This window comes from Pangasianodon hypophthalmus, chromosome 17 (genome assembly GCF_027358585.1).
Source record: "Pangasianodon hypophthalmus isolate fPanHyp1 chromosome 17, fPanHyp1.pri, whole genome shotgun sequence".
Taxonomy (NCBI): Eukaryota; Metazoa; Chordata; class Actinopteri; order Siluriformes; family Pangasiidae; genus Pangasianodon; species Pangasianodon hypophthalmus.
The window spans coordinates 4,186,560-4,212,312 of record NC_069726.1 but is presented as its reverse complement, the minus strand read 5'-3'; the positions used below and the strand labels follow the sequence as shown (position 1 = coordinate 4,212,312).

The 25,753-nt window shown below is 38.0% G+C and overlaps 2 protein-coding genes across 4 annotated transcripts in view; one reads left to right on the top strand and one right to left on the bottom strand.

Moving 5' to 3' along the window:
- plekhb1 (pleckstrin homology domain containing B1) overlaps window positions 1–7,774 on the bottom strand; it is an 11,196-nt gene extending 3,422 nt beyond the window's left edge. Inside the window, exons 1-4 of one of the 3 annotated variants that reach the window (XM_053241078.1) lie at window positions 7,607–7,774; window positions 1,263–1,415; window positions 388–490; window positions 257–296 (exon numbers count right to left, since the gene is read on the bottom strand). In XM_053241078.1, the coding sequence (XP_053097053.1) occupies window positions 257–296; window positions 388–490; window positions 1,263–1,347 (228 nt within the window). In that variant the 5' untranslated portion in view covers window positions 1,348–1,415; window positions 7,607–7,774. Of the gene's footprint in view, window positions 1–256; window positions 297–387; window positions 491–1,262; window positions 1,416–2,721; window positions 3,165–6,660; window positions 6,892–7,606 lie in introns of those variants that run through there. The other 2 variants (XM_034312551.2, XM_026943720.3) reach the window with 2 other exon arrangements.
- LOC113544780 (myelin-associated neurite-outgrowth inhibitor) lies at window positions 6,972–25,753 on the top strand. The gene is made up of 8 exons (XM_026943719.3): window positions 6,972–7,125; window positions 12,958–13,074; window positions 15,680–15,771; window positions 17,089–17,169; window positions 17,275–17,417; window positions 18,195–18,366; window positions 18,717–18,842; window positions 20,179–25,753. The coding sequence occupies exons 2-7, from the start codon at window positions 13,004–13,006 to the stop codon at window positions 18,821–18,823; spliced, it is 666 nt and encodes a 221-aa protein (XP_026799520.1). The 5' UTR covers window positions 6,972–7,125; window positions 12,958–13,003; the 3' UTR covers window positions 18,824–18,842; window positions 20,179–25,753.

The following is a 25,753-nucleotide window of genomic DNA, read 5'->3' as shown; positions in this document are numbered from 1 at the left end:
CACTTGATTGTATTAACCAATTACAGTGATAAAGATCTAGTGTTTTTCAGTTGGGTCTAAAGTAATTAGTACAATATTTACCAAGATTTCTACTTTACTCATATTTATTGCTTAGATTTAGATTTTATTTTCTAAAATGAAGCCTTTTAGACATAATTTAAGCAAAAATGCTACAATATATGTTTCACTATACACACTAGCAGTGCATATTAAGCTTACTCTAAGAGAATACACTGAACAGGTGTGTGCAACTTACAGGACTTTGCTTTGCTTCCATGATTGTCAGCTTCCAAGCCCTGATGAGAGAAAAAAAAAACCCACAGAAACAATCAGTTTGATGAGACGATCACAAAGAGTTAGAGTGGAGATGTAGACAAGAGCACTCACAGAGCCTCATCCTCACTGTTAGCACACAGGAACACAGTGGATCCGTCCTTCAGGTACAACACCAACAGATTCTCTCTCGGGTGGCTCTCCGGTGGAGACACGCCTGTTTCAAAATATACACAATGTTAAATTTACTACACAACAAAATCTGCAAAAATGAAATGTAAATATGGAACAAGTCTCATCTTAAGGCATTAACAAGAGTGGAAATGTACAAAAATTGTACACTGACAAACTGAAATTGTGGCTCTTAGTCATACTTAATTAAATGTAATAAGTCAAAATGATATTTGAGTGAAGGTTTTTTTTTCTTTTAACATGCTTTAACCCATGCAAATTTGAAACTATTTGCACAAAACAAATAACAATAGTTAAGGTTCAGCTTACAGGCAGGGTTAGCATTCACTCTGCAATATGGAATTAAATCATATGAATTTAATTTTTCAGATTTTTTTTAAGAGATCAGATTTTGTATTATTATTATTATTATTATTATTTTTTTTTTTTTAAAGTAAGTTTAATGCATGAAGCAAGTCTAATACGCAGTTCTCATCAGTGGTATCTATACAGATTGGTATGGATTTGATGGTGTTTTAATTATTGTTAATAAATTAAGAAATATGATCAGAAAATATCAAAATTTGATCATTATTTGAGTCTTGATCTTTGAGATTTGGTCAAAATGAAAATGTAAGGTGTACTGAAAAGGAAAGTACATATTTGCTTTTCATGAAAATGTAAAGGGGAAGAGTAAGGAAGCATAATTATTAATTAGAGAAAATATTTTCCACACTCTGAGCACTATGGTGCAAAAAATTGGCCTAAAGAGAAAATTAATATTCCCAGAAATCACAGTTTTTTGGCTCATGGCTCACCTGCACACTCCAGGCCAGACTTCACATTCACACATGTACTCTTCAGACTCACTCTAGTCTCATAGTCCTTCCTTGAGTCTGTCATATAAAACACCAGACTCCCGTCTATCCACAGGTCACACCAGTTCAGCTTCCAGCGCCTGAGGATTGACGCTGTAAGGCAGATTTACACTTCAGTGGCTTCTCTAATGACTCAGAACATTAATGTCAGTTAAATAATAAAATTTAGCAGCAAGTGCATAGAGGTTGATGCTGATAATGGATGCAGTTCCTATGGCAGAGAATCAATAAAAATACTCTGCTAGACTCTTAATGAAGAGAAGTCACCGTAGCAGTAGAATTAAAGATTCACACAGTGTGTTGAAATAGAAGAAGGGCCACCTTTCCAATACCTCTGCATATTTAGTAAAGAATAAGACACTTCAAGGTGTGCTGTTATAGGAAAATAATCAACAGTGGGGTGGTGAGATGTGGCCTGACATGAAACGGAGTTACTGTCACCACCCTGGAGTTGATTATTGTCCAATAACAGAATGTCATGCAGTGGTTTATTTCTCTTACACCACAGCAATTTGCCAATAATTACAAATGACACGTAATAGCTTTTTATCTATTTATAGTTATATTTAATATTGTGGAATATCCACAGAATAAATGAGTTCCTGTTATCACTTACGTTATAGTAAATGGAGGTAATAAATAAATGCAGCTTGTCCTGTTAGTCCTGAAGACTTTCTTGTAGTGGAAAACGTAAAGGAGCAGCTTTACCTTTGACACTGGAGACTCCTTCCAAATATGTTAAATAAAAGTAGTTACACAACTGCCGCAATGGATTGGGCCTTTTCCAGTGGATAGATCACACATCATGAGAGACCAAAGCGTCTCTCTACTACTTTAAGTAATAGGATATGTGATATTGTATTTGATATGCGAGTTCACAGCGATTCACTGTATACACCACTGGAGTGAACATTACTATCACCTTCTCCACAAGTGGAACAAGTTCTGTCTTATAACACCAAAGCCTCTGTCTACTAACACCTCTACAGCTCTGTGTTCAGTCATTCCCTATTAATAGCCTCTTTATCTCTGTTATCGCTCTCTACCTGCTGCCTGTCACTGGGCACAGCCCTACAAAGTCTCCTTTGAAAATATTTACACATTAAATATTTTCCATATTGGCAGTTGACTGTGGATAAAAAGTATCTATCAAATACATCAATGTAAATATGTTGAACTGGATTTTCTGTGTAAATTTTTAATGTTTAACATCAACATTTTTTTTTCCAACACTAATTAAACACCAGAGGTCTCTGTCCTCTTTCTACACACCAAGTCATTCAAAAAATTCATTTACTTGATTACAGTTTCTGTTGTGGTATATTGTGTGTAAAATAAAACACTCTGTATTGATACGTCTGTGCTCTTTTGAAGGAAGATTCATGAACAAGCTACTCACACTGCCGCCAGAGCCAGCCTGATCTCAGCAGAGCCATGACTCCAAATCCTAGATATTCCAAAATCTAAAAGGACACTTGTCCGTCTTTTTGGAAGTCTTGGAGAGAAAAAAATTAATTCCTGTTAGATTTAAAAAATGTCAGTTTGATAGTGAAGAGCGACGTGAACGTGTATGTTGAGGGAAGGGAATATGTGTGTTTACACCCTGGTGCCTTCACTAATCCCATGGATGAGGACGAGACAGTAATCTGGGATTACAGACTTCACTCAGTACCAACCTCTGGAATATTCTGCCTTGCTTCTCTTCTCCTGGTGGGTTTAGGAAACAGATGGCTTTCTGCTGAGCGAGTGACTTAATTTACGACATACATATATAGACACTGCGTATAAACACTTAGTGTAAACATAGTAATTGCAGTCATTCACATCTACATTCTGCCTGTTTCAAACCATCAGTTTGTTCTGGCAATATCCCCAATCGGTGTCATATAATACGTGGATAACAGGGAATGAAGAATCACAATGTTTTTAGATTTATGAGTGATTTTTCTTGATGTAGAAGTCAGTACCAAAACAGAGACATATCAAACTAATAATGAAATCTAAAACGGTTACTGGTAATGCTCTAGTATACAGGTGTAGATAAAGATGTCAGAAATATATGTATTTATACCACAGGAAGGTGTTGAATAATTTTCTGTAACAGCAGCTCTGACAGTAGTGTCGGACGCAAGGCAAAGCACAGACTTATACAATAGACAACAATATACACAGGGACTTCACACATTAAAAAAAATGTTAAATTCTTTACGTATTTGTGAGGAGACATTTATTTTGCATTTATGGAAGGAGTCTCCAGTGTCAGCGCTTTGTATCATTCAAAGGTAAACCTGTAACTTTAGGTTTTCTCACATGGGATGGTTTGGGAAGAACAGAGGAGTTTCTGTGTAACATGACAAGATGCATTTTTGTGTCTTCAGAGCGGTAAAAGCATCTCACCACCCTGTTGTTGATTATTTTCCTATAACAGCTTGAACCATTTATTCTTTACTTGATTTCCAAGATCAAAGAAAATGACAATCACTAAAAGCTACATGCAATCCTCATACAGATTAGAAAAATGGTTATGATTCCAGGAAGCTTTTTTTGTTAAAAGAATCTGACAAGTTTTCTGGATGTTCTGAACATTCACACTGAAAAACATGCTGTTGAGTTCAGTTATCATGCCATGAATATTGAGTGCTATTTCACACTTTCATCCAACGATAGACACTTCGACCTTCTTGTACTATTTCGAACCATTCCTGATGCATCGTCATGGTAACTGTCCATAGCAACACCCTGCAGCCAAGTACGAGGCTGCCAGGCCGTGAGCTTTTTTTAGTCACAGCTGTGTGTGCAAATATGTAAGAGGGGCTTATGAAGAGGTGTGTGAGAGCCACTTGAAGATGAACAGTGATCAATAACGCAGTGTAGCTCTCGTGACACTTTCAATGCATTAACTCTTGTGCTCTTTTTTTTAATATTGATATTTTAGTTACAAGGTAACTCTAAATCTATTAATCATTTGTGCAATATAGCCAAGCACAGTATCTATGTTTTGGCACACTGAATAATAAATTCAATCTATTGTCCTTGGAGAACAGATCAGCTTAATGTTTAAACTGTAACATACTTGAACTCCTGCTAACACCAGATACAGGTTTATAATGTAACTAACAGCCATAAGTAACCACCTCAATGCATGAGACGTCTGATTCATTTTGTGCATGTGTAAATTTGAACACTGTATCATTGTGTGTATTAGATAGTTATTCAGATCTAATGAAACAGTTAAAATATTGCAATAACCTGGACTGAAAATGAAAGAAAATGAGGTTATCAGTACAGCAGCGTACACTTGACCTTCAGTGCTTCAGCAGAAGGACTCCTTTTGTCTCTGATGCACACAGTTCTACCACTAGAGGGTCGTACTTGTATCAGACCTAAACCAGACACCATTTAAATTTTTATCATCCTTGATTTCTGTAAGTGCTCTTGTCAGGATCAGCTTGGCTTAAAAGCTTGTCTGATGATCACTTCAGTGTCACGGGGCATTGCAGTCCTGTGCAGATACACAAAAATTTAATAGAAATGGATGGTGTAAATGGGTTTGTTTAAATATATAAATGAATTAAATATTTGCTTATGAAGAGCGGTGAGCTATGGACCCCATTGTTCGCCCACATAATATTGTGTAATAATTAAATATTATAGTGTAATATGAGTAATGAATGTGAGTTGATATGGGTGTGGTGAGAAAACTAATAAAACCAGTCAATTAAACACTGCCAGCCTATAAAAGTGTAAAACTTGGTTTTCACTTGTTATCTCTAGTTTGACTTTCGAGCCCTACTTTTCGCCATCATCTCCACTGTACATAAACCTTTGACAAGGTTTTCCTGTAAAACCAATATTTATAAACTATCCTAGTTTGACCAGGCAAACTTATTCCACGCATGTATACAACAGTAATTATTATTATTGTTTTATTATTGTATCTGGCTTTAGAGAAAAAAAATACTGAACTGAACTGTAACTTTGTTATTTAATCATGTTTAAATTTCCAAGTCTAAAATTTCCATTTTATCTAATCTAGAAGAGAGTCTATGAGACCACATTTACAGTCATCATCCAGTTGTCATTGTTTAACATTATATTGCGTCTCTAATACCAATTAAAATGATGCATTTACATTGTTCACACTTTGTATTAAGTGTTTCTAATCATAAACTAAGACCGTAACACATCATCAGCCATGATTGTGAAACACAGTCATGGGTGTGTAAGTGATTGCCCCACATCATTCTAATTATAACATTGAAACCTTGTGGTATAATGCATTTCTCAACAGTTTCATCACTGAGAAATTATTGATTAATGTTAGATTTCAGCCTCCCATCTTATACCACAACCAGTGGTTATTTGAGTTATCATAGCCTTTCTGTCAGCTAGAGCTAGATCAAGGTTGGCCATTCTCTTTTGACCTCTCTCTTCAGCAAGGTGTTTTCACCTGCATAAGCACTGCTCACTGAATTTTTTTATTTTTTATTTTTTTTTTTTGTGCCCCATTTAGACACTGTTGTATGTGAAAATCCCAGCAGTTTCTGAAATACTCAAACCAGTCTGTCTGGCACCTACAACCATACCATGGTCAAAGTCACTGAGATTTTCCCCCATTCTGGTGTGTGATGTGTCATTGACCGAAGCTCCTGACCTGTATCTGCACGATTTTATGCATAGCACTACTGTCGTATGATTGGCTGATTGGATAACTACATGTATAAGTGTACATGTATAAGTGTACATGTATAAGTGTACATGTATTCCTATTATTGTTATTACACTATATGGCCAAAAGTATGTGGACACATGACCATCACACTCATATGTGGGTCTTTCTCAAACTGTCGCCACAAAAGTTTGAAGCACACAATTGTCTAGAATGTCTCTGTATGCTGTAGCATTAAGATTTCCCTTCACTGGAACTAAGAGGCCCAAACCTGTTCCAGCATGGCCATGCAACTATGCAAAAGACATGGATTACCAAGGTTGGACCTGAAGAACTCGACTGGTCTACACAGAGCCCTGACTTCAGCCTCACTGATCACTTCTGGGATAAACTGGAACGCTGACTGCACACCAGGCCTTCTCGGCCAAAGCTTTTGAAGAAAAATGGGCAAAAATCCCCACAGCCTCGTTTCAGAATCTACCGAAAAGCCTTCCCCGAGTAACAACAAAGGAGGGACTAAATGTGGAGTGGGATGTTCAACAGGTGAAAAAGGCTTTGATGCTCAGGTGTCCATATACTATTGGATATATAATGTGTTATCCTATACACTTAAAAGAGTCGTTTAAAAAAAAAAAAGAACCGATTCATTTGGCATTCTCACATTATTACCACTAAAGGGGTCCATCTGTAGCTCTCTGTCCTCATACTGCAAATTGTGCATGGTTGCACATTTAGAATTTCGAAAACATATTTGCACAAGACGCCATGATGTCGAATCTTTCTTGCTTGAAAGGAATCGTTTAAAAACACACAGAACCGATTCTTTGGGGATTCATCTATCCTATCCAACATGGAAGCGGTTCCTTGGTAGCTCTGGTGCCCTCTGCCCATAGACTTAATATTGACTCTTCCTCTTTTTTTTTTTTTTTTTTTTTTTTTTTTTTTCTCTCTCTTTTCCTTCCCATCCCCCCACTTGGTTTGAATGCCGATGTCACCAGCAGCTCCGCTTACGGAGCCGAAAGTGCAGAAGCAAAAGCGCAGGAAATTCATCCATTTAACAAAAGCGAAGGCGGCCTGCGGAAAGCGCCAGGAGGCTGAAACAGATCCGAAATAGAAAGCTTCAGCTCCGGTTCGGTGAGTCTCACACGTCCATTTCTTCCTTTTCACGCGTTTGTCGGCGAAACATCCGCGTTCCTCTTTCTCTCTCTGCTTATTTTTCTTAATGAACGTTTTAATGCCTATAAAGCGGTGCTGATCTCGCACGCGCGGCGGAAGACCAACCCCGAGACCTTTAAGCTATCAGAGAGATTGCTGAGAAAATCTAAATGTTTTATTGCCTTTTTTGTTTTTTTTTCTTTTAACCAAATAAAAAAAATCCATAGTCGTGTATTGGCACAGTGGGCAATAAGCAAGACATAATACACATCATGGACCATGACAGGAGGAAGAGGAAGAGGAGGAAGAGGAAGAGGTGGAGGAGGAGGTGGTGGTGGTGGTGGAGTGGACTGACTCCGAGCTCTTGTGTTTCTCCGGCCCTTTTTTGGAGACCTGCATTGCAAAATGGTGTCGGGAGTCAGAGTGTGGATCATATTACAGAACAAGAAACGTCAAATACCTGAGATTGGACTCAGAAACGGGGCACTGCATAGCAAAGGAAATGCTTCTTTGTCGCGCGCGCGGAAGAAATAAATCCTCGGTGTCGGGGTTGAATTAACGCCAACCGGGTTGAGTCGGGATAACTCTTACAGCATTCATTCCTGTGAAGAACTGGTGCATTGATGGCTAGCACTTAAACCCAAATCCAAATTGCACGTGCACATATGAATTAACACTTACACTGTTCAGTAACATCATGCAGTGTTCATTAAGACTATCCGGGTTGAGTCGGGATAACTCTTACAGCATTCACTAAACCCAAGTCCAAATTGCACATGCATTGATGAATTAACACTAGCAATGTTCATTAACATTATGCAGTGTTCATTAAGGCCATCCGGGTTGAGTCGGGATAACTGTTACAGGATTCTTTCATTTCCAGAACTTGTAGCTAGATGGCTACCAGTTAAGTTTAAGTCCAAATTACACATGCACAGATGAATTAACGCTTACAATGTTCATTAACATCATGCAGTGTTCATTAAGACTATCCGGGTTGAGTCGGGATAACTCTTACAGCATTCACTAAGCTCCCGTCAATATTGCACGTGCACTGATGAATTAACACTTGCAGTTAATCTCAAGTCCTGATACACTGATGAATTAACACTTGCAATGTTCATTAACATCATGCAGTGTTAATCAAGACTGTCTGGGTTGAGTCGGGATAACTCTTATAGCATTCATTCCTGTGAAGAACTGGTGGACTGGCAGCTACCGGTTAAGCTCCCATCGAAATTGCACGTGCACTGATGAATTAACACTTGCACTGTTCATGATGTCCTCATGTACTTTAGCAATTCTGATTTTATTCTGATTACACAGGATCACTGAGGCTACATCTATATGTCTGTATGTCTATCTAACCAACACACTATTAAGCTCAATTAAAAAAATCATCTTTACCGTCTTTAAGAAGCAGTTTATTTCTTCATCACGGTTGCCTGGTTTCATAGCCGCCAACTCCTCTAGTGCTTAATCAACACCTGCAGGTTTACATCAGTCCTGCTGGGTGCAAATGAACATAATACGAGTTAATTCAGCCCCAGTATGCATCACTTTATGTAACACTACTACATGCAAACTGAGAGATGTCGTGTCTACATCTCCATGAAAATCTCATCTCCTGTAGTAGTAGCTAAACTTGGGTTATAATGTTAATGTTTAGATTATAGTCTACAAAACATTTAACAGGACCTGTACGACCAAGAGACACATCAAGGGCACACGGTTAGTCTGTGAATCGCAGTGTGAGCAGCCACAGGCCACATTTGGTACACCGAAATGACCATGTGGGTAAAGTTGGACAGAAAAGGCATGTAGCGAGGGAGACTTTTGCTAAAACAGACCTTAATTGAATGCTGAGAACTGGCTCTTGAATCAAGTAAATAAAAACTTGGTCAAAACTCTCTGTAATGTGTTCCGACGAAAGAATTGCGACATATTTGAAGCGAAGCTACAAACTGAATGTTTAGGTGATTCCAGGCAGCACACGGTCAACATTGCCTTTGTTACCTAAAGGTGAGGTTCTGTGCTAGGCATGTGACGATAATTAAATTTTCATCTCGCAATTATTGCCTGACCTTTCGTCTCGGTTTTCAATTTTATAATGATAGAGATGAAAAGTGGGCTCCAGGACAGAAAGTACAGAAAATAGAAACCTTACAAGACCTTGCTCTGCCTTTCAACTGCGACACGTCACGAATACAAATGCTGTCCAAAACGCTGATTACTAGGCATGAATAAAGCACACGGGTAGCGACAATATTTTGAATTGTTCATGATTATAATATTGTAGATGTTGAATATCAAGATATATTGCACAACCGATTCAGAGTTTTACTCTGGTGATGGGAAGGTTATGAGCTTAAATCCCAGGATTTCCAGAACTGGCTCTTGACCAAGGCTTCTCTCACTTCAGCTCTGTGCTTAGATTAGATAGATTGGATTCTCTATCTCGCTTCTAGTTGAATCAATGTAAATTGAATAATTAATGTAGTTAATAATTTATGGAGTGACAGATACGGCAAAAATATCATATCGCAATGCTTGGATTTTTCCCGTTACTTGACATTTAGGTTTGCCAACAGAGTGCCAACAAAAACAACAGTGCTCCATTAAAAAAGACAATGAAAAGCTTCAATAAAATATTTATTTGCCAAGGAGATAAAAATGAAACAATGGGTATAAAACTAGATTTAAACCAAATCTATTCCATTTCCTATGAGGGATTTTGGAGCTGGTTAACGTTATATAAAAGTATTGATGATATCCGTGAGAAGTTAAATCTGTAGTCCAATTGTAAGACATGAGGTTCTCAAGTGTTCAAAATTAAGAATAAAGATGCATTTGTTTACAAAAAAAAAGCAATGAGAGTTGTAACGCTGTAATTACCACGAGTGTTAGTCAGTCCAGTCTTCTTGTCACATAACCGAGCCTGTATTTTGACTATATGTGAAGATCTCTCAAGTGAAAGTAGTAGTTTAAATCTTAAGTCTTAAATCTTTCGGACTTATATAATGAGTAAGTGGTTAAGCAATGACATTTAAATTTGGCGATTAACAATTTTTTTGTTATTATTCTACACTAAAATCTTTTAAACTGGAGCAGCGCTTAGGTTAAAGCCCACTGCATTAGTCACCTCTGATTCCTCTGGCTGAAACGGCATTAGACGTGATCAGATATGATAAACACAACCTCGCTTCACTGTCTCTTACACCTGTAGTCTAATCTTCTTGCCGTAGGTGATGTGGCTTTAAGCGTGCACTGGCATGTCTTGTTTAGCAAAACAAAATTCTTTGTTGGCACAGGAGGATGGTGTGTGTGTGTGTGTGTGTGTGTGTGCGTGTGTGTGTGCGCAGTCCAGTGACATGCAGCAACTGAATATGTGTGTAAAGTGACCCAGTTTGCACATTGCTGCATGAAGAAGAGAGAGGTTTTCTAATAAAGAGTGACTAGTACGTTCACTGATCTCTCAAAGGAAAAATCCACCCTTGATTATAATTATATAATTATAATTAGCATGTGATCTTCAGTGGTGCCCAAGATTTATTTTTTAGTAATAAAATGTTTAAAAATGGTGAGTTTATTTACACACAGTGCCATTTTGATTACCTGATGATAGTGATGCTAGCAGGATTTAGTCCTCGCTCCATCTACTTAAGGAGGCTGATGCAGCAGCGCTTTAGCCCTTTAGTCCAAAATCTTCTTACGTTTGCGATTGTTTACATTTTTTTTCTCCTATTACACACCATTGTAACTGTGCTAGCAATAACAGTGTCCTTTAGTGACGTCAGAGCGGCAGACAACCGCTAACTTCTGACAAGACAAACAAAAATAAAGCACTAACTAACAAATCTCTAAACACCTCGCAAACATGTTTCAGGGTGGAGGTTTTCTTTAATGTGAGTTAGAAGGCACAGCAGTTTTAAAAAAAGAGACATTCTTCTAGATTTTCTGAATGATTGGTATCAACTTAGTAAATGTTGTATTAATTGTATTTGAAAAATGAAATCAGAAAGCAGTTCTGGCAAGTGACAGACGTTTGGATCCTACTGTAAATCTGTACACTGTACATTACAAAGACCACCCACCGTCCTCTGTCCTCCTCCCGTGTCATACAGACATGCATTTGTTTATGATTTACACATCGCACCATGACGGGAGAATGTCCTCAGACGAACTCTCTGAAGTATGTAGACAAGCCCGCATGTCTACACATCTGTAGACGTGCATGTTTCCAGCTAAATATAATTTTTTTTTTAATTTAAGCAGCAAATTAAATTGTCCCACAAAAAATTTGAGTGAAGTTATTTATTAGTGGTTTAATTCTAATTCCCTGTTTCAGTGATAATAAAAATGTACATTTTCCATTTGCCACAAATGAAGCAAATGTTCTTATTACACCTGCATTTCATTCTGTAGGCAGGGTTTTATGGGGCAGGATTTGTGCTTCAGATAAAAATAGTTGTCTTTTAAGCTGGTTTTGACTCAGAATGAAGCTAGATTTTATTCTTGGCAAAACCAGTCCTATATAAAAAAAAATGATGGAGTATGCTGTTATAAGGAAATAATCCCCAACGGGGTGGCGTGATGCGGCGCAATGTGAAACGGAATCACTGACTACGTTTACATGCACATCAATATTCCGATTAAGGTCTATATTCTGGTTGGAGCCATATTCCGAATACCATGTTTATCTGTGTACAGGCATCGGAATATTCCTGTATACATGGTTGATGTAAGTAGGCCTGAGCCGCCATTCCTGAATACCTAGCCTACAGCTAAGCATCTGTTAGCACCCACAATTCCTTGCAGACTGAGCAAGCGGATATATCTCCTTTCAGTGGGTTTTTGGAATAAGGTGTTTACATGCAACAAAATTCCAGTTAAAACAGGCATACTCCAGGGGTGGGAATTTGGGGAATCAGAATATTGTCTTAATCTGAATCGGGCAATCAGATTGCAGTGTTTACATGCATGACTCGATACTGATTAGAATATTGCCAAATGATTAATATCAGAATATTATAGATATGTGCATGTAAACATAGCCACTGTCACCACCCTGAAATTAATTCTTTTCTCAGTGTTTATTGTCTCGAAGTGTCTTATTACTTTTATACGGCAGCAAGTTGCCCATAATTATATTTTTTTTATAAAATAAAAGAATGACATGTCAGACTGCTCCATTAATCCATTTAGAGTTACCTTTTTTAAGGAAGAAAAAAAACAAATTAGGAATGCAAAGAATGATGAAAAAGAAAAGAAAGAAAGAAAAAACATACAAAAAGAAAAATTGTTGCGCTGACACTGGAGACTCCTTCCATAAATGCTAAATAAACATCTTGTCATAGAAAACCTCACCATATCAATAATTACACACATTTTATCAGTTTATGTGGCGCATCCTCCGTACAAGTCCCTGTGAATGAAGCTGTTATTATACAAATGATAACGTGTTAGAATTAATATAACCTATGCATTCAGGACTGTTGTCAGAGCTGCTGTTATAGAAAATTAATCAGCACTTTCTGACCAATCAGAATCAAGCATACAACAGCACTGTGGTATAAATCATATTCATAGTAGTGTAAACCATTTATAATTGAATTCAGGAGACACTCTTGTGGCGTTTGACCCTCAGCTGCTGGATTCTAGCTGCCTTGTGTAAAAATGCCTGCCAAATGATTCAGTGTAAACAGCGAGTACTAACTTTTTCATGATGCTACTGCCTTGCTTTTGATTTGCTTCACTTTTTTCCCCCTCACTCACTGTGATCACCATATGTTACTGTTTTGATTGTTTCAGATTTGCACACGCTTTTCCGCTCCACCTACACTTGCCCGATCAGAACATGGCAAGTGGGCATCCCATTGACTCATTTGCTTTCATGTACAGACCCGAAAGCTCTCAGAACTCAAAGAGGTTAGTGGTATTACTTAAAGTCCCCCACATCCACTCAGTGTTTCTCCATCTTTCCCCTGTAACACAGCTGACTTCAGTAAAACGCTGCCTCATTACAGGCACAGAAGAATAAAAAGGAAGTGAGGTCATTTGATTAATGGAATATGAATGTTTTTTAGGTGTCATGTTACATTATTCGAAATTTCTCATCCAAAACTTCATACTTATAAAAGACTTCGAACAGAAATGCTTTGTGTTTTTTTTGTGAAAACACAGCTATGTTTGATTTGCAAAGCTAATGTGGTTAAATGACATGGTATTACTACCAATAAACTGGATTAGGAATTATATTAAATGTGGTCTGTGTTAATAGAGTTGATCTGTGAATTTTAAGAGCAAACCCATTGGTCATCATTAGCGTCATTTCATAGACATAAAGATTGTGATTTAGTATGTCTGCTAAACAAATGTGAGTAAACCTTACCGTAACCAGTACCATGACAACATTCATAGCACAAAACTATCATAACTCTGGGAGTAGTATGCTTACTCTGAAACACTTGAAAACACAAATGGGCTAGCTATAATAACTTCAGGTGTAGCATGCCTAAGAAATGAGCAACTTCTGGTGTAGCCCACGTGCCATAAAAACAATAACAAGTGGACAAACTGCAATAACTTTGGATGTAGCCTGCCCACTGCAAAAACACCAACAAATGAGCAAACTACCATGCATTTTGGAGTAGCATGCCTTAAAATAATGAGCAGATTATGATAACTTTGGATGTAGCCTGCCTACCCTAAAAACAATAACACACATACCATGAAACAAGTAAAAAGTGCAGAAATGACCAAAACTTTGGGTATAGCCCTGCCTACCGTAAACACACTAAGAAATGGACAAATGACCAAAACTTTACATATAACATATCTAAGAAAAGAGCAAACTACCATAACCTCTGCTGTAGCCCGCCTACTAACAAGTGGGAAGAAACCACCATAATTTAATGTAACCTGCCTACTGTAAAAACACCAACAAATCTGCAAATGCCTAAAAAACTATGACAACTTTGGGTGTAGCATGCCTAGTGTAATAACACCATTAAATGGGCAAACTACCATAACTTGTGCTGTAGCATGCTCACTATAAAAACCCTAACAGATGGGCAAACTACCGTAATTGCTGGAATAGCACAAATGGGCATGTTGCAATAAAGCTAAAGCAGAATTTAAAACGTATACATCACTTTGTTCGAGTATAGCCAAGTAAATGAGGTATCTTTTTCTCACCAGGGAGTGAGATTATTAGGTTTAGCTTTCTAACGTTCAAACCGATGTCCTTAGTGTGCAGAACACAGTGGACACACATGACAGGTTTATAGCTATGGCTGACGCCGCCCCCATCAGCCGCACCATAATGTGTCCTTTAGTTATGTTCTCTAAGGGACTCTGTTTACGACACGACATAAACGAGCAGTGCATGCATCCATCATGGTCTCGTTCTCTTTCCTCTCTCCATCCTCAGTTCCCCATCCATCACAGCTCTGCACTCAGGAGTCGTCTGTTTCCTTTTCCTGTAACCTCATCTGGTTAACTCTCCAGTGTCGTGTTATTATACTGTCACTCGTAATATCCATCATGCTCTTTTTTCCTTCTGGTCTTTTGATTTTAATATGAGCCATTTCCTCCTGATCGTTCTTTTTTTTCCTGTCAAATTTTCTGTGTAATTTGTGTCATATGTGATTTTATATTCTTATTAGAGGTGCCACATTCCTTAAATATTAATGAGATGTAATTTTATACTGCCGCAGACAGAGAGAAGATTAGCAACAGCACTTTTTTATGGTTTTTTTTGTGTAAACCGCAAATTGAAAGTGAAAATTGTGTTGCTTTCCTAAACAAAAAAAAATTGCAAGCAGGTGATATTAGACTTTTATCATATTTTGTGTTGATCTACATTTATTTATTTACTCATAGTTATTTCTTGTTGTCGATATTTATCTAGATTAAATTTTACTTGCAGAATAAGTCCAATTAATAATCAACACACAGTATAGTATTGCACAGTTTATACAGTTTATATTTATTTAGAAAAAAGTGAAAATGATGTATGCCAAAAAAATTATACACATTTATTCAGAAAACTGTCAAAGTCAAAATCTGTGTTTTGATAGACATAATAGCAACGTAAAGTCGAAAATGAGATCTTCATTTTCAAATGTGTGTGTGTGTGTGTATATATATATATATATATATATATATATATATATATATATATATATATATATATAACTTATATTTTGGCATTTCTTCTGTTTTGAGTTATGAAAATATTATTTGAACTGTGAACACTCTCACCACTCTACTGCTTATATTGTCGTCTGTATACTTTTTGTCTGGATGCTTTCCAAACTTTCTCAGTTTTTCCTCCATGACCTATTTTTATCTCTTAATAAACTTCATTAATCAAACCTGGCAGACACATCTGGGAGGAGCAACAAAGTGTTTTCCAAACCTCACTGCTTTCCTATGATGCTACACCAGCTTTGCTTCTTTTATGTGTGTTTAATGCTGACTTTAAAACCCTTTCCTCCCATTTTTTTCCATCTTCTTTTCACCCCTTCAGTAAGGTTCGACCGTCTTCCAGCATGAATCCTGTTTATAGTCCAGTGCAGCCAGGCACGGCGTACGGAAACCCCAAGACCATGACGTACCCAGGTGAGCTGCTCAGCACTCTCACTAAAGGGTGCTTTTCTTCAGAAAGGGTGTGAGGTCATGTGAATACAAATGTAAATATGATCACAGTATTGTATTGTGAAACAATTGTTACATTTACTAGTGTGCCATTACACTATCGCTTTTATCACACTGTTTTACAGTTATGTAACAAAAAAAAACACAAAAAGGATTAAAACAGTAATATGTGCCATTTATAGAAATCTGCAGGTTATCAGTTATACAGTGTATAAGCAATAAAACACTTGGGTGTGTGTTGTTATAGGAAAATAATCAACAATGGCGTGATGGAGTCAGACAGATTATTCTTATACCTTATACTACAGCAATTTGCCAACACAACACGTTGTACGTTGTACGTTTTATCCATTTATAGTTTAATATCTGTGAAACAGGTTCCTGTTAGCACTTACTTTATAGCAGCTGCAAAGAGTCTTTTTTCACTCTTGAAATTAATAAAACAGGAAAACACAGCTTGCCGTGTTACTGAGAAGCCACGAAGCTCAAAGCACTCTGTCTTGTAGACCTTCCCAAGTCGGAAAAGCTAAAGGAACAGCTTCTCTTCTGTTACAAAGGGCTGACATTGGAGACTCATTCCATACATGCTAAGTTTATAAACATCTCCTCACAGAAAACTCTACAATATCAAGAGCTGCACGTATTTAATTAGTTTCTCTGCTGTACAAGTCCCTGTTGTCTGCAGTTGTTACTACAGAAATTATGATGTTTTAGAAAGAACGCATTAATATAAACCTGTGATTTGCCTTCCTGCCAGAACCGTTGATAGAACTGCTGTTGTAGAAATTTACTCAGCGACTGCTATCTATTCTGCTTCTCTCTAAGGAAAATAAAAATTGGAACAATATTAACAGGGGTTCAGGAGACGCTTTCGCTCGCTGATTAGTTGTAGCATGTAGAGCAGTTTGAAGAAGGAATTCATCACAAGAGGCAATTTACAGTGCAGTTTGAGAAAGTAATTGTTCCTCAGTATGTGTCTCTTTTTTTCTCTTTCTTCCTGATATGTTAATCATGTTTTGTCTGTCCTTAGTTTCCTCTCTGTTAGTTATTTTTATGGAGGATGGATTGCATTGTCTCACAGAGTTCAGTCAATATTGACTCAGTATTGATCAGTAGTGTCTGCATGTTTAATACAGTCTTCTTATTCCATGAGGGTTTTCTTACAAATGACAGACGTGTGTGTGAGAGAGAGAGAGAGAGAGCGAGAGAGAGTGTGTGTGTGTGTGTGTGTGTGTGTGTGTGTGTGTTCTGACCCTGTGATCTCTGTGTGTCTGTCCTCAGGCTATCCTGCAGGTTATCCCACCACAGCTCCAGCATACACACCTAATATCTACCAGACGGGCACTCCGGGATACCCTCCAGGTAAAGCCCTGCATGTCTTCCCTCATATCCTGTCTCCATTACCCAGCTGTATCCTTGGTACATATGTCATGTGACCTCTTTCTTTTGGTGCCTTTGTTTTTGAAGGATACACAACAGGAACTCCCTATAAGGTGCCCCCGGCACAGACGAACGGAGCCCCTCCACCGTACTCAGCGTCCCCGAGCCCCTACTCCACGGCCATGTTTCCCATCAGAAGTGCCTACCCTCAACAAAATCTCTACGCTCAGGTGGGCAGTGACACACACCATCAAGCCAAAACAGTGCTAATAAACCTTACTTTCTATGCATGACGAGCTATTTAAAATACATAAAACGAACAATGCGAAAAAGAAATAGGTTTCTAGAAATATTTTTAATGCTAATAAAAGTAGTTTTTTGTGATAATATTTTACAGTAACGATATATATTTTCATTCTGCTGTTTTTTTAAATAATTAGTTTAAAATTCTTAATCTCTAATTAATCTGATACTCAGCACTGTATGTGAGTTTATGTCTTTCTTAGACATTAAATCATCTTATCATATATAGATGAAAATGGTAAACAGTAAACACAGGAGCCTGATCAGGCGGTGAATCAAATGAATCAAAGTTGAATTCATTTAAAACGGATAGTTCACAGAATCGATTTGAATGAAATGAATCAAATCTTAATAGAACTCATAACAACATAGAATTTAAATGGGCAGTTCGGTCGAATCAATTCGATTTCGGCTTCATCCTGGTCAGTGTCTCGGTGGAACCAGAAAACACAAGGCAGGAATACACTCAGGAAAGGATGCCAGTCCCATCACATGGCACCATAGAGAAACACATTTTTACCTTGGGGCAATTTAGCATAGCCAATCCACCTGGCTTGTTTTTGGGAGGTAGGAGGAAACCCATGCGGAGACCATCAGTAATGCCTATCAATATTTAAATTCATATCTGGTTAAGAATTCTTCATCTTTATAATCTTCTTTAAACAGTTCTGATGTTTTCCTTTCCATCGTCTCTCCCCTCAAAGGGTGCGTATTATTCCCAGCCGGTGTTTGCGCAGCCGCATGTAATCCATCACACCACGGTGGTGCAGCCCAACAGCCTGCCGTCGGCCATCTACCCAGCGCCGGTGCCTGCCGCCCGGCCTAACAGTGTACCTGTGGGCATGCTGAGCGGCTCCACCATGGCCATGTCTGCAGGTAGGGGATGATTTTATGCTGACTGTTTTTTTGATGAGGTGAACGTTAGCATTTAGTACATGCAATGATGGCACCAGGATTATTTTATACTCAGTGCATTGGGGCAGCTGAACCACTCAGATCAGGCTTTAATGAAACAGAGCAAATGCATGTGATTTATAGGAAAACAAAACAGGGATATAGCCTAAGATGTGGAGATTTTTAAATGTTTTATTAGAGTTCACCCACTGTTGGCATTTAATTACAGAAAATAATTAGCAAGCGTTCCATCAAATAAAAATTTTGCACATCGCACAAACAGTGTTTTGTTGTTATGGCAGTGCTAGACTCTTTGCATTTGTTTTCCACAGGGCCTCTGCTCACCACACCACAGCACACGCAACACATCGGCACTCACCCGGTCACCGTGCCAACGTACAGGCCACAGGGGTACAGCTACGTACCTCCGCACTGGTAGAGCTGCCAGCCCACTGCATGTGAGTGGCTTCGTGCTACAGGGATCAGTAAGCTGTACTTTTCATTACAGTGGATACAGAGGATACATAAAGAAAAGGAGCAGGCAGTAGCTTAGTGGTTAAGATTCTGTGCTCGTGACTTCAAATCACAGTCCTGTCAGGGTTGATTTATACTGCGTCTGTGCACTTCTGGAGTCTGCCAGCATACTTGCCTGTAATGATTCTGTGTGAGCTAGGGGGCAGTGCCGGACGTATTGAAGCAAAGTACTGAATGCAATAAAGAAGAATTTAGTTTTTACGCTATGAGGATATATATATATGTAATACTGTATATAATAATCTTGCATTGCCTTCAGTTGAAAGATTATTCATTCAGTAACCTTCTGATTTTTGCCCAATGTTTTCACTATTTCCCTCCAAAAATTCTGGGGTCTGCAAAGCATGGCCAGGGGTCCATGATTTTTGATTTCATGGTAGAAATTAAAACCCATCATTATCAAAGTTAATAGTTCCTATAGGTACACGATATGGCCAAAAATGTGTGGACACCTAACCGTCACACCCAAACTGTTGCCACAAAGTTGAAAGCACGCAATTGTCTAGAATATCTTTGTATGTTGTAGCATTACAGTTTCCCTTCACTGGAAATAAGAGACCCTGTTCCAGCATGACAGTGTCCCTGTGCACAAAGCGAGCTTCATGAAGACATGGTGTGTGAAGGTTGGAGTTGAAGAACTCGAGTGTCCTGCACAGAGCCCTGACCTCAGCCCCACTGAACACCTTTGGGATGAACTAGAACACCGACTGCACCCCAGACCTCCTCACCAACATCAGTGCCTGATCTCACTAATGCTCTTGCGGCTCAGTGATCACAAATCCCCACAGCAACGCTCCAACATCCAGTGGAAAGCCTTCCCAGAAGAATGGAGCTTATCATAACCGCAAAGGAGAACTAAATCTGGCATGGGATGTTCAGAAAGCTCATATGGGTGTGATGGTCAGGTTTTCACACACTTTTGGCCATACAGTGTATCATCCCTCAGAGAATCACTGCTGGATCTTCCAACACGGCCCTCATTCCTTAACTGCTCAGTTGTATGCTTGGATTAGATTCTGCCTCATTTAAAACACTTTAGATAAAGGTTTTTGTGGAACAAATATGCAGCGTTGATCCTTTTCTCTTGGCATGACTAGGCATGTAGTCAATAAAGCAAATGTTTTTAGGATATACAGAATTGCTCAGACAGGTAAGAGTAGAACATTGCTGATGCTGAGCATTTACTGTTTAATCCAATTAACGTCCTGTGCACTTGTTCTTTCTCTCTCTCTCTTTCTTTCTTGTGTGGGTTTGATGTAGATCTGGAGTTCACATTGTTCACATTTCCAGTCTTCGTGGACGCAGCCTCCAGCACCGGGCCACAGAGTCCTTCTGCGAGTACAAATACTGAACGAGCAACGGTCACTTTATGTGTTCTTGGCGATTTCGTTAAAGCTGCTCACTCGATCGAAATTTGTTCAGTTTTTGTGTTACGTTAGAAATCCCTGACCAATACCTACCAGCAGTTAAAACACACGAACAGAAAATTCAACTACACTGAGCAGCAGCGAGCATTGTGCTGCTGTTAACACTGGGTCCTGTGCTACACTAGTACTTTCTCTAACAGTCTGAATGTACACATTTGCTTCTTACACTATATAACATTTAGGTTTGAGTTCAGGGTTTTTACTTTTTTTTCCGTTTCTGCAGTGCTCTTGTGAAAGGGCTATGGTTTTTTTTTTCCTCTGTCAAAATTTGCCTTTGAGAAAAGGTTGACATCCTCCAGTTTGGGGACTCATAGTGAATCGTTTTCATCTGGTACTGCCATTCTAGTAGATGCACAATTTTTAGAGAACCTTTCAGCGGTTTAATCCGCTGTAGTGGACATTAAAGTGGGTTAGCCTTCTTTAGTGAGTTTTAAATCAGTTAACCAGATTTAGTCAACACTTAAAGTGAATTAGCCTGTTTTTAGCGACACTTTAAATGGTTAACCATTAGTAGGTGATATTTGAAGTGAATTAACAGGCTTTAGGACACTTCAATGGTTTAACCAGGATAATTTAATTGGGTTAACCAGCTTTGGTGGTTATTAATATTTAGGTGGTCTATTAACCACCATTATTAGACACTTTAAGAGGGGCAGCCAATTTTAGTGAACATTTCAAGTGGGGCATCTGGGTTTAATAGACATTTAAATGGTTTAACCAGCTTAAGTGGACATTTCTTTGGGCACATCATCTTAAATGGACACTTCAAGTGGGTTATCCAGTTTTAACTGACACTTCGTTAATTAACCAGATTTAAGGAAACATGTCCATGAGCTAATCATCTTAAGTGACAATTGAAGTGGGTTAGCCAGTTTTAGTGGATATTTTAGTTAGCTAACCAGATTTAAGGAGACTTTTCATTGGCTCATCATCTTAACTGGACACTTGAAATGGGTTAGTGGACATTTCAGGAGGTTATCCAGCTTTAGTGGACATTTTGGTGGGTTAGCCAGTTTCACTGGATGCTTCAAGGGGAGGGCAGAGGGTAAGCCTGTTTTAGTGGACATTTTAGTCAGTTACCAAGCTTTAGTGCACATGTTAGTTTTAATGGACATGTCAGTAGGTTATCCACCATCATATCTCACAAAGCTGTGACGCAATGTTGATATATTATCCATGCAGTATGTAAAACATGAACAAAATGAGCAAAAGGCCTGCTGTAATAGGCTTTACATGCACATGCTATTGATTATGCACTCAATCGTGTGCATATGCAGAAATGGTAGAAGAGATACAATAAGACAGGAGCAATGCAGCTGGTGGTCTAGGAGGCTTAGAGGTGTAATGAAGTGTGAAAACCAAACAGGATGGTTTGATGCCCTGGTCATTTGAACTTCACGCCAATTGCACTCGCTCCACACTACTAAACTTGTCGGGCTCTAAAAGGCTTATTTGGATTTGGTTTTATTCTGTATGTGCTTACATTGTCCGATCAAAGCAAACAGATATAGTGTATGATTTATAGGACTTTGTGTAGGACTGATGCAAGCATGCTTACTTGAGTGATTCCTTTCATCACGCTCAAATCTGACCAAATCAAAGCACCAGCTTTGGACGCTACGTTTCCGAGTGTGGTTTGCAATAAAGTTCGGAAGTCCACTTGGTTTCATGCTCCTGTGTAGCACCAAGGACTCGTTACTAGGCAGCTGAGAGGGAAAGAAAACACTATCCCTGCTTTTTACTACTGTTTGTAAAACACCCATGGCATCTTTCTCTTAAATAAATCACACAAGTGGTCACTTCTAGCACAAGGCAAAGACACAACATTAAGAGGAAAACAAATCTAGTTTAAAAAAATTCTTAGGTGATTTGTTTGAACTAATCGAATGATGTCATGTTCAAATGCATCCTGGGTAAGTTCTACAGTGTATAGTGATGCCGAATTCAGCCTTCACTTGAGCAAGTACCGTCCTTAAAGTGCGACAAGGGTTCAACAAATGAGAAATGCTGTCGGAAAGTCATCAAGGGTGTGTTAAAAACAGAGCTGGAAAGCAGGTTGTGTGTTTTTCCCCATCCCGTCTCTCTTTTTCCATGCATGCTAGTTGTCTTAGATTCGGAGGCCATAGTTTCGAGGTAGCACTAAAGAAGGAATTAAAATCTGTGTTTTATCATGCATTATGTTCTTGTGCGTGGGCATAAAAGAATAGTTAGTATAAGTGAGGCTACATTGCTCAAGGAACTCATAACGAACGTATATAACATTCAGTAAGGAATATTGCACTCTTCAAAAGTAATAATCTATGCTTGTAGTTGGTACAGTACTTAATCTTAAATAAACAGCGCATTTATTGTACATTCAATTGTGGTACTCTAGTCTTCCAGACAAAAAAAAAAAAAAATACACTGAAGAGATCCATGCAAAATATTATATATCATTGCAGTATTCTTCCATATTTTAACCACTTTATTAAAAAAAAAAAAAAAAGTCTGTGTTTTATTAAAAAGCAACAAAATGGAATTTGCAGGCTATATTTCAAATGATCACGCTAGTCTAGAGTTGTGTGTTTGTCTAGGGATGGTTGTCGCCCTGGGTTGTGCCATGTCGGTCTGTGTGTGTGGTGAGATTTGCAGCATCCTCGGTATCCTCGTAATTGTTGGTTTTATGCAGTTAAGCATCATGAAATAACTCAAATTATATTTTTGACGGCGAACCATGCGCTTGGGCTGTCATGAGAGTTGACTTAAAGCCTTGAAAGTACAGAGTTCTTAAAAGTAAAGTTTGTTTTCTTAAGTCAGTAAGGGCGACTTTACGTTCCGAATGTTCACATCACAGCAAATTAGAATGAATCATTTTGCTCGGATATAAGATGTCACGGTAACGGTTTCTATGAAGCTTGTATTCAGACTTTTAATAATGTGCTTATAATTCTTTTGGTCTTTGTTCGGCTATAAACATGTAACGTAAATGTCATTATTCATCCTTAAGTATGTGTTTCAAGTCTTTTTAGCAGTACGAGCAGATTGTTTTATTCTCAGTGTAATAGCTATGCATTACATAGCCAGACCTTTGGCATTTTGGTGCATTTTAGCATTTTGTACACCAAGAACCACCTACAGAAATACGTAATTCGACAGACCTTTTCCCTGTAGCTTATCAACAAACACAAAAAATGATCTCTTTACTCAGTGCTCCAAAACAAAACTCTAATAACTTATTATTTTGTAGTGACCAAGCAGATTGTTACCCTGATGATTCTGAAGCTTGTGGCCAGAAAAGTGAAAAAAAAAAAAAAAAGATCTCAGATGGCCTGTGCGCGGAGCTTCTGAGGCTGAAACTACAGCATACGTCACATAGCATTAAGGTGAATAATGACATTTATATTATGTTAATAAGCGGCATTGTTACTGTAATGAGCACAAGAGTTATGAATTCAGCTCCATAGAAAAGTGTTACTTTAATCCGGTGCATCAAATTTCAAGTTTTTCTGATGGATCACCATATTATTCTTTCCGGTTTCATTGTAGTGCTTCATCTTAACGCTGTTCTGCCTGAGACACGACACATAAGGAAAAAATTCTAACAATCATAACAGCGAAATCACATATACGCAGCTAAACATTTTATGCTATGCACTGGTTGATTATTTGTGAGTGATACAGTAGTAGAACCCTACGTTTTACACACTTTATACACTTTTTACACACATGGCTCATTTATCCTGTAGCGTAATGCAAGCAGCAATGCATGGCTGCTAGGAACAGACCTGTGAATACTGAGAAGTGAGACGTATTTGCGATGTACATATCCGAATATTATACAGAGAATAAGTATTTTGAGTATTTGAGCACTAGAATGTATTTTCAAATACATGTATTTTCTCAAAGACTTAAGTACTTAGGTACTTTTCCACCCAGGTCTGTTGTAGAGAGTGTGATCATTTTCCATTCAACTTTATTTACTTACCGATGAGTCTTAATGGTTTTTTTTTTTGTTCAGTATGATGACAGTACAACCTAATATCACAGTTTTCCCTATATCATACCATCTGCTTACATTCAATGCCATATAACACTTCAGGGTTCTTTTATTTATTTTTGGGAAACTGCTAGAACATTCTGACTTGTTAAGAGGTTCACCCCTATTCTTAGTCGTCTATCAAATCCGTGTAGAAATACAAATTAGAAATTCTCGGATTCTGCTCGCAAAATCTTTCAAGGTTGTCTTCTGTAGGTTTTCGTCCTGAACAAAGTGAGCGGATTTAAAATTTTGAACAATTAGATTTTATTCCAGGGTAGTTTCACACACCTCATTACTATACAGCTTGTTGGCTTCATTAATTTTAATAGTTTTTTTTTTTTTTTTACAGTACAAAAAGAACATTATTTAAGGTGCATAACTGTTCCATAGGACCACTGTTGTACCTTTTGAATGTACATGTACATTGATATACACATATACAAGCTTTTTCTGTCCTTGTACAATGGTGAAGGAACAACTGCATCCTGTTTTTAAGAATGTCCTTTTTTTCTTTTAAACTTTACACTCTGTGACAGGAGAGATTAAACTTTACACTCTGTGACATCTTTAAATGTGACGAATAAGTTGTTGTTTTAAGGGATAAAAGTCATTTGATTTGTTTTGGACATTAATTAAATCCAAGTCTTGTGGTTATTTTGGTTAATGTTAGCCTTCACATTTCCTGTGTGTGTATATATATATATATATATATATATATATATATATACACACACAAAAAAAAGTTTAGGGCAATATTGATGCAGTGAAGCATGATTATCTTTAGCCAATTTCAGGAAACTTCACTTTAATTTCACTAAAATTACATTTATTGTCCTTTTGTTTTGGCAAGGAACGCTTAGGAAACATCCTTGGCTGTATGACATAAACCAGTACGTATTTAGGTTTGTGTGTTACCTGTATGCTAGAATATATTTTTCACACACAAATAAGAATTTTTAAATAATACTGACGTACATTTTGCCCTACAGAACATTTTCCACTCCTGGTGTCCGCCTGCTGTAAAACAGAGTTTTGCAGTTCTTGTACAAGAGCTTAATTATGGATACTAAACCGAGATGTAAACACAGGCCGACACATTGTCTTCCGAAATGTAGTCTTCATTATGAGTTTTGGTTTTCATCAAGCAGGGTTTAATACCAATAAGCAGCAAACTTCAGTTTTACTCAGCGCTTTTCTGTCTGTTACATGACGTGGCAATAGCTATTCCCATCAGGTTTGTGCAGATGAAGTCCAGTTCTGTTGTTTTATGTTGTAATGAGGATCTGTTAGCTGATCTTGGTGAATCTAAAACCAGGGTTGTAATTGTATTATATTTGCTGTACATGTAAAATGTAGACCATTCAATAACTATTAAAATCTTTCAAAAACA

Excerpts from the sequence above, each read along its gene's own strand:
- LOC113544780 (XM_026943719.3), top strand. The coding sequence starts at position 13,004 with ATGGCAAGTGGGCATCCCATTGACTCATTTGCTTTCATGTACAGACCC. Across the intron at positions 15,772-17,088 it reads CAAGACCATGACGTACCCAG|GCTATCCTGCAGGTTATCCC; the intron begins GTGAGCTGCTCA and ends GTCTGTCCTCAG. Across the intron at positions 18,367-18,716 it reads CACCATGGCCATGTCTGCAG|GGCCTCTGCTCACCACACCA; the intron begins GTAGGGGATGAT and ends TGTTTTCCACAG.